Raw genomic sequence first — 13,601 nt, forward strand, 5'->3', positions numbered from 1 at the left:
TTTGCGGTCACCGCTCTCACAGCTTCGCATGATTTTGCACAAAATTGCACTAATTTGTGCGATGTGGATTGCAATCCAAATTGCTTGAAAAAAATGTGTTGTTTGCATTCTCACTGTAGAAATTTCAAAATTTTGGGTCATGATCAGGATTGCGACCAGAAAAAACAAAACAACAACATTATTTTGAGTGCAATAAAAACAGCACTATAGTTTTCCTAATAGATTTGCTCACAAGTCATCACTAAATTTCCCTTTCTGAAATGAACTCGGAGAAAAGGACTTGAATCCATCAAACTCAATTAATTTGAGAGTTCTAACGATTTAGTGATCATGACGTTTTAAAGGGCAGTCTTGTTCACATTGAGACATGAGACAAACAATTTTTATGACATATTGTCAGCCAGTTGGATGGCTTACATGTATGAGGGATTGATGTATTTGCCATGTCATCTAATTTTTGGTTGTGAATGTGACTAATATCACATTTTGTACAAAAAATGTGTAAGTCTAAGCTCTTGACATTTTGATATATTTTTTCTGTTCGATTTGAATAAAACACTCAATATGCGATGAGTATGACATTACACTTTTAAGGCAGAAAAAAAAAAGAGGCTGCTGAAAACTGCTTATCCAATAATGGCGAGCCAGTAGAGTGAAATGGAGTCAGAAGGGGCCTGAGCTTTCGATCCTCGCAGAATCTTCGTCAGAGGCAAAATAATCAACGCTACTCTTTTAAAGCGATATAAATTCCACATGAACACAATACAGTGTTTGCAGTCGCATTTGATTATACTGCTTGGCAAGCAGTAGAGTAACATATTCTGTGCACGTACAGAATTGCTCTTGGCCAACAACTTGTTTTCATATTTTTGCCCCATTATTTTTTCATTAAAGGCATGAGTGAATATGGTGTGAAAGTGACATACAGTTAGTAATGGTAAAATTATGAAGTACAGACCATATCATATCAATAGCAATGAGTGAAAGATCATTAAATGTTGAAAAAAATGGGGTGTTTCCTGTGAAAGAGTTTTACTGTTTCCAGATAAATTGATTTATTCCAGACAACCTCAGCTATTACACAAATTGTAGCTATTAGCTATTTGTTTTCCTGTTATGCAGTATGTTGTCGAATGTAAATGTAATTTATGTAGATTAAATATATTATAAATTGCATTGCATGTGGGGGAGGGGGTCTTGCTTGAACCAGAGTAATAGACTGTATTTTAATCTGTGGAGAGGTTAAAATGATGGTTTTTATGGGATACGTAAATGAAGGCCATCACAAAGGCAAGTTGTAGATAGATCTGTGCGTTCATTATAAACTCTGCCATGATGTTGCATGAGTCTGAGCATTTAAACTGTGGAATGGAAGCATTACTAGCATGAATGAAATGCCTGGTAATTTAGTATCCTGTTTTGAGTGGAGCTACATGTATGGTACAACATAAATACATGCTGTACACTGTACATCTGTGGTGTTTGATGTACGAGTAGAGTACTTACATTGTATGTCACACAAACAGGCATACAATTTGTACAACATGTCCTGAATGTGAATATTTAATATGTAATGTGAAATTGGAGAGTTTCTGATTTTTTTATTTTTTTTTTTTCATCACAGAGATAAGAGATTTCATGCCAAGTATGGCTATTGCTTCTGTACAGCCATATGTGCATAGAAGAGATTTGATTGAGGCTTGAAGTATATTGTATGCCCCCCCCCCCTCCCGCCCGATAAGAAAAAAGACATGAAATACAGTGGTACGTGCAACAGAAGATAACAGCATCATTTTGCTGCAATTTTTAAGACTGAGGCACATGGAAGTACAATTTGTAAGTGAGTGCGGACTGAAAAAAAAAAAAAAAAAAAAAGAGAAGAAAAAGAAGAAAAAGGTACATGCTTTTATGTGTTTGAGTGTGTCCATGTGCTTGTATAGAGGAAGCATTTGCATCGTTAAAACTGTCTACGACATTCTAAAAAAAAAAAAAAGACAAGAAGAATGAATGAAGATGCATGTACGATTGTCGTTGGACTGTAGCTCAACATACAGTAAAACATGTTTATGGCCGGAAATACATTACACATGAGCTCGCATACCAGGTACACCGTATGTTGCAGTGTACTGACAATAAATGAGGTGCCGTTGATTGGCCCATCATTCTTGCATTCCGTCTTCAACACACAGGACGCGTCAATTTCGTACAAGTTGTTACAAAGCTGTACCTTTGTCAGATGCCATCGTAAACTATGCACTGTAAATTTGTCTCACAGTTTTTGTTTTTCTATAAGATTTGAAAGAATTTTGCTCGTCTGTCCAACTGAACGTTTTGTGTGCTGCAGGTTGCTCCCGAGAAATCGAGAAGTCGGTGGATCATTAACGGCCTGGTACTTCCGCGGCTGCATGATTGCTTGTCAAGATGGAAAAGCGTCCTAAGAGGATCATTACTCAGAAGAAATCGGTAAGTTGCGAGAAGGAAAGTAAAAGGAAGGGGGGAAAAACAAGAATTATAGTAATCAGAAAACACAGTTGCAAGATGGTGAAGTGCGGTGGGATTGCTGTCATATTGTTTTTGTGGCATGATTTTTTCTGACCAGTTCATCTACCGGTCGTGAAGTGACGATTCACTTGTGTACTCTACCGACCAATGATGGTTTACTGTTGCAGTGAGAATTCTGGAAAGAAACGTCTTGCATGTGTGGCTTTAATGGCAGTTGAGTGTGTGTTTAAAATGCAACGTTTCCACATGGTGTAGATTAAGATTGCACAAAGAGAGTGGCTCAGATTTTGTCGAAATCAGATCTTAAAGGAGAATGTCTTTGCGGAATTTTAAAATCATTGATATGCTCGTTTCATAAGAATTTGTTTTTTAATCGAGGTATACAGTATGACAAACATTTTTGTGTGATATACATTAAATGTGTACACATGTGCTGTAAATGTGGAAATTTTCGTGGTACATTTTACATTAATTTTTGCGTATATTTCACACTGCTTTTGGCTAGCGCAAATTCTAAAACCTGTGAAAATATCTTCACAATTTTCTCTGTTCATTTTGAATGGGTTGACAATTGCACAGCGCGATTGCAAGAACCCGCGATTATGTTTTCGAGCCACAAATTAATTGTGCGAAAATATCAACGTTTGCAGTGGTTGTTGAACATTTATAGGATTCAAAGTGATTAAAAGAGGAAGGAAGAGAAAGTGATGGATAAGAGTTGAGATGATGAGATACAGTAGATGCATGAAGTGATGGATAGAGAGAAGGATAGATGGATGGATTGATAGATGATAAGGAGGAGGATTGATAGACCAAGAAGATTCGCTGTTCCTATATGACAGGGAAGTGCATGAAATTGTTCATCCAGGTCAGTCAAAAAACTGATGAGAATCCAATTTCTAGACTGTATGTGTCAGAAAACTTTTTCTTGCATCCAGAAGCACTTATATGTGCATGCTGGAAGATTTGTTAATTTTGCACAGTCTGTATGCGGGGGATTTGTCAACATCCGTACTGATGCAAAGTTTATGTCCCGGAGATATTAACTAGTGTGACTAAAAGTACTGTACAGTATACAGATTAGTATGTGTGCAAACAGAAAGACATTCAGGCAGCTCGACTCATAAATGCAACCAATATTAGGACAGAATCTTGCCAGTCACCCAACACCCCCCCCCCCCCCAAAGAAAGAAAGAAAGAAAGAAAGAAAGAAAAAAACCTGGAAAAAGAAAATTAATAACCGTGACTGAAAGAAACACTTCTGATTGATATCCTGCACTCCGAGTGGAAACCGTTAATTTCACAAGGATGAGAGGTCTCGAACATGGCTTCCCTCACTGACTCATAGGGGGACACGAAACATTTTGGGATCTAGGGTTGCCAGTGGTATACTCGCGCCCTTCCCAACGCAGAGTAAAAATAGAATTTGAGTTGACTTAAAATACTTCCCAAAGAGAGTCAATCCGAGCGATCAGACCCTCCAGACTGTTTCCTGCTGCCAAATCAGTATGGAGCACATGTGAGTTTGTTTAGTTTGGGGGCATGCAAAACTAGAAGAAATCAGAACAGCTATTGGCATGTATATGAGGAACATATTTGTTCCAAAAAAAGAAGAAGAAAGATACTGTTTTATATGCTATCAGACTATTCAGAGACATGTGCAAGATACGGTAACTGAAATGTTTGTTCTCCAAACTCAGAATGTTTTATTGTTCCTTGTATTGTTCAAAACAAAATCACTGTTGCATTTCACCTGCTTTTATGAGCAAGTGTTTCAATGGGAGAACCACTAATACACACTGTTGTTCCTGATCTCACTTGGCTACGAAGATTGTTTCTCAAATTCTATTGTGTCCTATCTGATTTTTGTGGCAAATGTTGGTAAGCATCTCTACTTGGCACTTGCCACTGATGTTTGTGTAGGTCTATGTCTTGCAGAGGATGCATGTGGCCAGTGCTACGGGAAAAGATAACTACGTTGTACAGTGTTTCAATTCAAGAACCATTTGATAATTGGTCATTGCATCATGTTACAAATGTTGGTAATTTTTTAATCTGGAAGGCATGAGTAGTGACATGGACGGTATTTTACTAGAATGCGTCAGTAGTAGCCATGGTTTAGTTATGGTTACTACATGTACAGTTTTTTTTTTTTTTTTTTTTTTTTTATCCCCTCCCCTTCCCTTTGAGGAAACTTTGCACTCTTTCACCACTCACATGTCTTTTGTTCATTGAAAGTTTCATGCAATGTCATTTATTTGCCATATAAGGAATGACAATGGCTGGAAAACTCCACAAATGGTACTCGTTCAAAGGGAGAGGGGAGTATTCACACTTGCAAAAGAACTCATATGAAATGCATTTCTGAATGCTCCCTTGAGCGTTCAGACAAGCAAAAATGAGTCTCATTCACCAGCTAATGAACAGTGTACATGGTGCATTCCACATCGATCGCAGCTGTGTTGCATTTTACCTTGTCAATCAAACTCGCAACTCTTGAAGCACTGACATGCAATTGTACATGTAGGCCTGCAATATGTATATGCGGGTGTACCATGTGCACACACCCCAGGTGGTAGAAATGAATACAAAGTCAAGCTTGGTTGGATCCACCCCCTTCAAGTGTATTTTAGAGATCAAGCACTTCGGAGTACAAACACGCACCCATGTAATCAGGCAGAAACAGATTGGAAGACACTGCCGGACCATGATAGGCCAAATGTGATTTGAGAAATATGCTTCGGGGAAAAACATCACTCAAATTTGCGTTCTAACCCAAGATGCAAGTGTAATTCGATTGACAGACAATGTGTTTAGAAACAGAGGACGTTTAGAAACGAGTTCTTTGCAAGTGTGAAAGTCTTCTTCAGTCTTCAAGCAAGCACCTTTCTTCTTCTGTGTAGCCACACAAAACACTCATTCACTTGTTCTTGCACCTGGCTTACTCCACACACCTTATTGTTTGCCTGGAATCCCCTTCCCCTCCCTCCACCTAGCCCCCCCCCCCCCCCATTCTTACTTTTTCTTTCTTGCTTTCCATTGGTTATCGCTGAACCAGAGGTAAGAAAAATTTGTGAAAGAAAGAACCGAGGAACGGACTGAAAGAGGTGGTGCAAAATGCTGCTTGGCCGTCTACTACAAAGGCCAGACATGAATGGAATGGAGTAAAAATAGGGTCCAGGAGAGATTAAAAGATACCAAGTTGTATGCCAGTCAGGTTCTTGTTTTGTTTCTTTGTTTCCTTTTGTTTTGTTTTTTTCTTTCTGCCTTGTCCTTATCTTGAGAGACCACGATCAATCATTTTCTTTCCATTCTTGGACATGCACCAAGTTTTACTTTTCTAGAAATCATGGCAGGAACAAAGGTTTCTGTGAACATGTGACACAGTGTTGTGTGTGAGAGAGTATGAGTGCGCTGAGAAATATATATGTTTTTGTCTTTAATAAAAGAAGTTTAAAGCAAAGCAGATTTATCTCTTGGGTTTTAATAGTGCAAGAAAGACAAATACCGGAAAAATATTTAGGGATAAAGTTTTGTCACTTTAATACAGTGTGCGACCATGACTTCTGTGCAGTAATATGCAGAACATGCTTCACAACACCCAAACAAACTGTGTTTTGCTTTAAAAGTACATAGGTACACTTGACACTGTACAAATTGTAGTGCTAATTTTTTTTTTTTGTTGCTTTTTTGTCTGTGATAGGGAGCATGTTCTTTATTGTAATTGATTATGGTTATAATTCATTAGTATTGTTTTGATGGTACATGGTCTAAAGCAAACCATTCTCATTAAAAATGATCTCCAACAATGATTAATGTGTATTATACAATGTATGTCGCATTGCACCAGAGACTCATCATATTTGATGCCATTGATGTCATTGGCGACTATCCGAGACAGCAGTACTCATCGACAGCAGTAGTCATCGATGGCATTTTGGGTAAAATGACTGGTCATGTTTCAGCTGGTAGCAATCTCGCAGATATTGTACTAGATTTCACTGCCACTATTTTGAAGCAATTACCAGTGTTGATAAATTGGAGCTAATCAAATGCATCCCAGGTGCGTTTAGGTGATGTACAATTTTGTCAACACGAAACTGAGGTTGAACCCGTCTTGAGAGTGAACGATACGGCAATGAAAACAATGAATGCTGTCAGGAACTTTGTTCAAGCAAGATCAACTTGACGACCACTCTGTCACGCAATGAGCGTAATTGACTGTTTCATTCATTTTGTTGCGGACTGTTTACACAAGAACTGTCCATCGATACCTGGCAAATGAGGCGACAGTATAAATTAGTGTTAATTCATTGGGATGTAGGCATCATACGCATTACCATGTTGCTTTGCTGTGTGAATACTGCATCATCCATGCGAAATGACTGAATTTGGCAGCCATGACCTTGAATTTTTCCGCCGCAAAATTCAGTTCGTCGAGATTTACAGTTGTAGGCTGCCCGAAAATACCCCGCAGGTACGTAAAAATAGAATCACATGAGAAGGGTTGATCCTCTCGGGCAGTTAAATCAACATAATCTGTTCAGAAATATTCGGTCAGTTTTGTGCATAGGGAGATGGTTTAGAACTTTAAAAAAGCAAATGGCTTGAACTTTTGTATGCAGGAGGTGCTATAGCTATACAACATTGGCACTACATGGAAAGATATCTGTACAGGGCAAGAAGGAAAATGAAACATACAATGACTGTGTACACTAATTCAACCTTGAAAGGTACAGTATCCGTGTAACTCACCTTCACTTTTTCCTGCGTCAAAATGGCAATTAATGAAAGTGATACATCAATTAGGTATCTGACATTGTCTTATAGCCCCTAAAACAAAAGAACAAAAAACATATGAAGTTACATTAGAACATCTGCGGTTTATTGAAATGACAATGTACAACAGGATGGATTGATTAAATTGGGTCAGACATCCTGTATGGATGAGGCAGAAGAAATGGGGAGGGGCATGTGAAAAGTCAAGTTTAGTGAAGAGAACCATGTTAAAGGAAACCAAAACTGAAAGAGAAATGTGGATTGAGTGAAAGCAGCAACATTAGTAGAACACATCAGTGACAGTTTGAGGAAAATTGGACAATTGATGCAAAAGTTATGAATTTCTAAAGTTTTGGTGTTGGAACTGCTGGATGAGAAGACTACTAGAGGTTATGATGTCATATGTGGACAACAATATAAAGAAAATATGAAGGGGATTCCACAAAAATTCATTTTTCATGGAAATTATACATTCCATCAACTTGATATGATATAAGGGTAGTAATTATTCCCCCTGCTTTCTGAAAGCGGTTAGTCAAGTGCTCTTACATTATTCTAGAAAAGTGAAAGCATGTTGAATTTTCTTTATATTTTCTTTATGATTTTGTCCACACATGATGTCATAAACTCAAGTAGTCTCCTCATCCAGCAGTTCCAACACCAAAACTTTAAAAATTTGTAACTTTTGCATCGATTGTTTGATTTTCCTCAAACTTTCACTGATGTTTTCTACTAATGTTGCTGCTTTCACTCAATCCACATTTCTCTTTGGGTTTTGGTTTCCTTCCTTAAAGATCTGTTCAGTATGAAATTTTAGAGTTCACACGTTTTCTGTTTGGGAAGTACTTGTTCCCAATGGGAACTTTTTTTTAAAAATTTACACGTACACATGTATTTTTTTTCCCCACAAATGTTTCAAAAAGACAAAGTGTGGAGTTTATGTTGGTTTCTTTGTTGAAGATCTGCTCCGTCTGAAATGTTAGAGCGTATCTATTCGGGAAGTGCTTGGAAACTTTCATGTGTCATTTGTTTTGTTTCTTAAACATAAAGACCGAAGTGTAGAATTTATATTATTAGTTTCTACACCTCCTCCCTCCCTCCTTTCCCTCCATTCTCCCACATCTAGTGACACAGTGTTAGGTTTATGTGATGCGGGAGTGTAGTATTTTGTTGTTGTTTTTCTTACTCTATCACCCGAGACGAAATGCACTCCTTCCTATTTTGCCACATGATACAGACTGAGCTTCCTTCCTACTTTTGGTCTGTCTGATATTTGGCGGAGCTCCGCAAAGTTTCATTGCCAAAACTAGGATCTGAGAGATGATTGCCCAATAAAAGCAATATTGAGCGTCCCACTCACATTCTGCAATGTATAAAATGTACTTTATGAAGATGATGATATTGATAAAGACCACTTGAATACCCAATCTGACACAATGTTGAAACAGAAATTATAAACAAAGAGTGATTATCATCAAGACTCTCTAAACTACCCATTTCATGTGAAGAGGTTAATGTATAGCATACAAATGTACTTTGTACATGGGTAATTCCATGAAGTTTGGGCAGTGTCCATGTAGCATCGTGATATTTAAAAAATACATTTCAGCATAACCCAATATTAATTATGCTATACATTTATTGTTTGTAAGCTTTACATTTGCATTGAGGCCACACATTTTCCTGGAAATTTCGTGCCATTCAGACTCAATTTTGATGAAGTTATTAAACAATATGTAACAGTGTCCTGTAGCAGCGTGATATTTTAAAATTTGGCCCTAAAGGCGCTTTCACATCAGCCCGATGTTTCGAAATAGCGCGTTATTTTCTGACTTAGGAAATTAAAAAATATCTTGAGCTTGGATTTTTATCGGGCTGATGTGAAAACGCCTACTGAGACAAATTATGGCAATTAGCTTGACCAAAATTTGATGCAATATGCATATTTACAAGATATGAATGAGATAGCTAAATATCTCAAATTTCCTGTACACAGTTTTAATTTTAAAAGAAAATTACAAAATGCATCACGATGCTATGCGGTGTCCTTTTTTGTGACATTTGGTGGACACCACGTAGCATAGTGACACATTGTGTAATTTTCTTGTAAAAGTAAAACTGTGGAAAGGAGAGTTAAGATATTTAGCTATCTGACTGATCTAGTAATTATGCATATTATATCAAATTTTGGTCAAGCTAATTGTATTAATTTGTCTTTTAGGACCAGATTTTAACTATCACGATGCTACATGGACATGTCACGATGCTACAGGACACCGTTACATATCGTTTTAATAACTTCATCAAAATTGAGTCTGAATGGCACAAAATTTCCAGGAAAATGTATGGTCTCAATACAAATATAAAGCCTATAAACAATATATGTATAGCATAATTAGTATTGAGTTATGCTAAAATGTCACACTTTGTGCCCCAACTTCATGGAATTACCCACATGGAATATTTTTTTTGATGTGGAAATTATCATGAATTTTGCAACCAACAGAAAATAACAACAGACATTATTTGAAACAGAGATGTCAAAAAGTGTGTGTTGATAGATGCTGTTATTAAACTGTTACACGTCGTAGATCATAAACAAAGTAGAATTAGTATTGAGTTATGCTAAAATGTCACACTTTGTGCCCCAACTTCATGGAATTACCCACATGGAATATTTTTTTGATGTGGAAATTATCCTGAATTCTGCAACCAACAGAAAATAACAACAGACATTATTTGAAACAGAGATGTCAAAAAGTGTGTGTTGATAGATGCTGTTATTAAACTGTTACACGTTGTAGATCATAAACAAAGTAGGTGCATAAACTTGGTCTGATGCTAAAAAAAAAAGAAAGAAAGAAAGAAGGAAAACACAAAACCTAGTAACTCGTACTCTTAAAGTAGGTTACATGTACATGTAGGCCTACATATAAAAATGATGGTATGTAATATGATATGTTTAATGGATACTATCCAGTGAGCCATTGCTGTTCACATCGGGAGGTGATTGTATTGTTTTCCCTATGTAGTCGATAGTATAACCTAATTCTGTCTGATTCAAGTTGAAATATAGAACGTGCAGGAAGCAGAAAATAACACGAAATGACTGCAGGCCAATTCCTTCCACAAGAGAAAGTTATTTTTAAGTGTAATGGTGTACAAATACTTTGCAGACACTAAGAGAAAAAGCCTGTAAATACGATTTCTCTGGAATTTGACAAATTAATGGGAAATTGTGACTACTGAACGTCTGAACCTGTAAATCCCTGATGGCCCCTTTCCTCTCAGAAATAGAATCTGCTCGATGTAGGCCATGTGACTTCTACATCATTTGCAGTCAACATTCTTTGTTTGGCTCAGTCCATGAAGTGTCTCAAATCTTGCTTTTCCCCCATGAGAAGTGTCTCTTTCTTTCTTCCTGATTTTTTCATAAGTCACATTGATGCTTACCACAAAATATACAGGATGTTGTTACCCTGCTATAAATTAAAGACTGGTTTGGATGGATGAGTTTGTTTGTTTGTTTTTCTGCACGTTAAGAAATGATATTGGTAAGATTATTGTGAAACGTACACTTGTGTGTATATGTCAGTAGTGTTGATGAAGACAACAGTTTGCCATGTCTGGGTCCCTTTCCACAGCCGATGTATAGACATGTACCATCACCCATGAAGGTGTCATGCACTCAAGGTCAAAGGTTAAAGAAAAAGAAAGACAAGTGTCCTTTTGGCCGTTTAATTCAGTTCTTCAAAAAGAAGAAGAAAGAACAAAGGAAACTGTCCTCATTTAAGTGTACAGGATTTGATACAGAGTTTGCAGGTCGTGTATCTCCTCATACCAATAAAATATTTGCATCCAGGATTACACACATACTAAATAGTCATGTTCACACCTGATCAGGTTTCTATACTTGATGTACAAATATACATTCCGGTCAATGGCAGATAATCTCTCTGTTCTAGTGAGGTGCTTTAAAACCATGACGCAGAATCGTTAAAGTGGGGAGGAACCAAGCCAGATGAATACATCGCATGCAGGATGCGTATCCATGGTAACGTCTCATGAGATGAGGAGAGTGTGGCCCTGATGGCTGAAATGCATTCTAGAGATTATGAAAAGTGGACCTTAGTTACCATCAATATTCATTCAGATTTTATCTGTTTAAGAGGCAGAAGGAAGTAAATAAATGTAAGTGCTGTATGAACAACTTTTTGCTTTTCAACTATGAGCCACTTTCCCCATCTTCCGGAGGTGCCCAGCAGTGCACATTTTACCTAATCGTGTAATCTTGATGTTGTGTGCGCATCACACATGTATGGCTGGTACAAGTGTGCGAGTGGCGAGACTCCCATGGATTAGGAGACGAACCGCCCTGGGATGTATGGCCACAGTGGCGGACAAAGCCGGTTGGCAGCTCCTGCTCTCTCGCTGGCTTGCAGCTGCAGCTGCCTCGGTATACAGCTTCATCAATCCTACTGAGTGTGAGAGAGGCTGGGTGCTTATCACAGTAGGTAGCAATCCCACAATGCACCACGTCTCATTTCTCTCTCTCTGTCCATCACCCCTAACCCCCCCCCCCCCCTTTTACTCTCTTTTTCTTTCAGTGGATAGCTCACTCACACTGCATTCATGTTTCAAGCTACCCCCAGACAATGAGGTGTCACAATAAAGGAAATGGTGGCATGCAAACTAGAACAGGCCGTATGGCGGACCAGGCTCTTTGGCATTGTTCTCTTCGGGTGGACCTAATCATATGCAGCGACATGCTCATGTTTAGTTCTTGTCTGCGTCTTGAGTTGCCCTTCATTCATTTGTTGATAAAATTCTGAGTCATTGATTCCCCCCCCCCCCAAAAAAAAAGAACACACACACACAAAAAACACTGCTTAAAAGCTGCAGACATGATTAATCATTTTACATGCTTCATTCAGTAAGAATGGCATGAAATGGCATATCACATTAGTTGGAGCTATATCAGACAAGCCACTGATGAGTGTTGAACAAGTTTCAGAGTTGTCACAGACAGCCTTCATTGTGCAAGTTACAGTCATTCATGTTTTATTTCAAAAACATTGTAAAACTGGTTTAACCGTAATGAACATCTTCCTGAGTTCTTAATAGATCCAGTATTAGATTGGATACAAGATTTTTCACTTTCAGGATGATGGCATGCACGTTAAATTCACACCCCACCAACTTCTCAAATTTGGGCGTAGGATATTGCTCTATGTCTTGAAATATTCTAAGAGAATGAAATTGTTCAGTATCTTTTGATCAATCTGTTCTCACAGTCATCCATTTGTGCATGTCCTGTTACTAGGAAATTCATTGCAAACATGTTCATGTAGACTGTGGCTATCCTGAAGTAGGTACGAAGCAGATGCTGTTATAATTTCTGTTATCTTTTCAAGAGTTCACTCATCAAACTTTGCTGATACTCAAGTTACGAAGCTGCCCTAAAAGTAGAGGCATACTAATATGATTGAGATTGTGTGAGAGAGTTCATATGCCTTCACACATGAACTCAAATTGTTCTTGACAGTGACCAACTACAACCTCTTTGGTGTTGATGGTTGTTGCTGCAGTGTATGAGGTCTACGAATTACATTCATGAATGATACTATAGCATGAATCTAACAAATCCTTCAGCAGGTAAATGCTTATACATTTTATGTTTGTTGTACCGTGAGTTTCAGTTGCACGAGGCAAGTGGACAAGTGGTGTAGCATCTGGAATCATGTACAAAATTTTGATACCTAATGAGGCTCTGTGATTGCCCAGTGCAATGAAGAGCGTGGATCTGCAATACCCCCACATGTATGCTCTGTTGGCGGCCATGTTGGCCCCGGCTAAACGTTCATCATGCTCCTCTTCAAAATCGGTCTAGACTGGCTAAATGAGGGTCATGACCTTGTCAGACTCGTGACCTTTGGTCCTTGAGGTCCTATGAGGCGCCAAGGTCAGTGCCAGTCACCCGAATGCTCGCTGGCTGTGACGAGAGAGCCGGTGGTGTGGTGCGAGGTCTCCTCCCCAAACACTCTGCAAATACTGAGATAGGCCTACTGAAGTCTGGAGATTCTGCTGTGGTTCAGGCCATTGTTCCACTGGGATATCTGAACAGCATACACTATTGTAGGCTGCAACATTGTACAAAAGTGTACCAGTGTTTGCTTGCTGGAATCTCATCTGTCACTTTTGTGGCAGTGTCTCCATTTCATAGATTTGTTTCATCCTTACTAGATTGTTCTTCGATTTGTTTTCCCTCTTCACCCCCAGTTTGGGCATGTTGTTTGTCAAGAATAATTTTTGTTTTCCAC

The 13,601-nt window shown here is 38.3% G+C and overlaps 1 protein-coding gene across 1 annotated transcript in view; it reads left to right on the forward strand.

The window, feature by feature from the left end:
* Positions 1–1,886: 1,886 nt before the first annotated feature.
* The window catches only part of LOC140233357 (uncharacterized), an 86,626-nt gene continuing 74,911 nt past the window's right edge, over positions 1,887–13,601 (forward strand). The window contains exon 1 of the mRNA XM_072313464.1: positions 1,887–2,463. Coding sequence (XP_072169565.1) covers positions 2,422–2,463 — 42 coding nt within the window. The 5' untranslated portion in view covers positions 1,887–2,421. The remainder of the gene's footprint in view (positions 2,464–13,601) is intronic.

This window comes from Diadema setosum, chromosome 9, assembly GCF_964275005.1.
Source record: "Diadema setosum chromosome 9, eeDiaSeto1, whole genome shotgun sequence".
NCBI classification, from domain to species: Eukaryota; Metazoa; Echinodermata; class Echinoidea; order Diadematoida; family Diadematidae; genus Diadema; species Diadema setosum.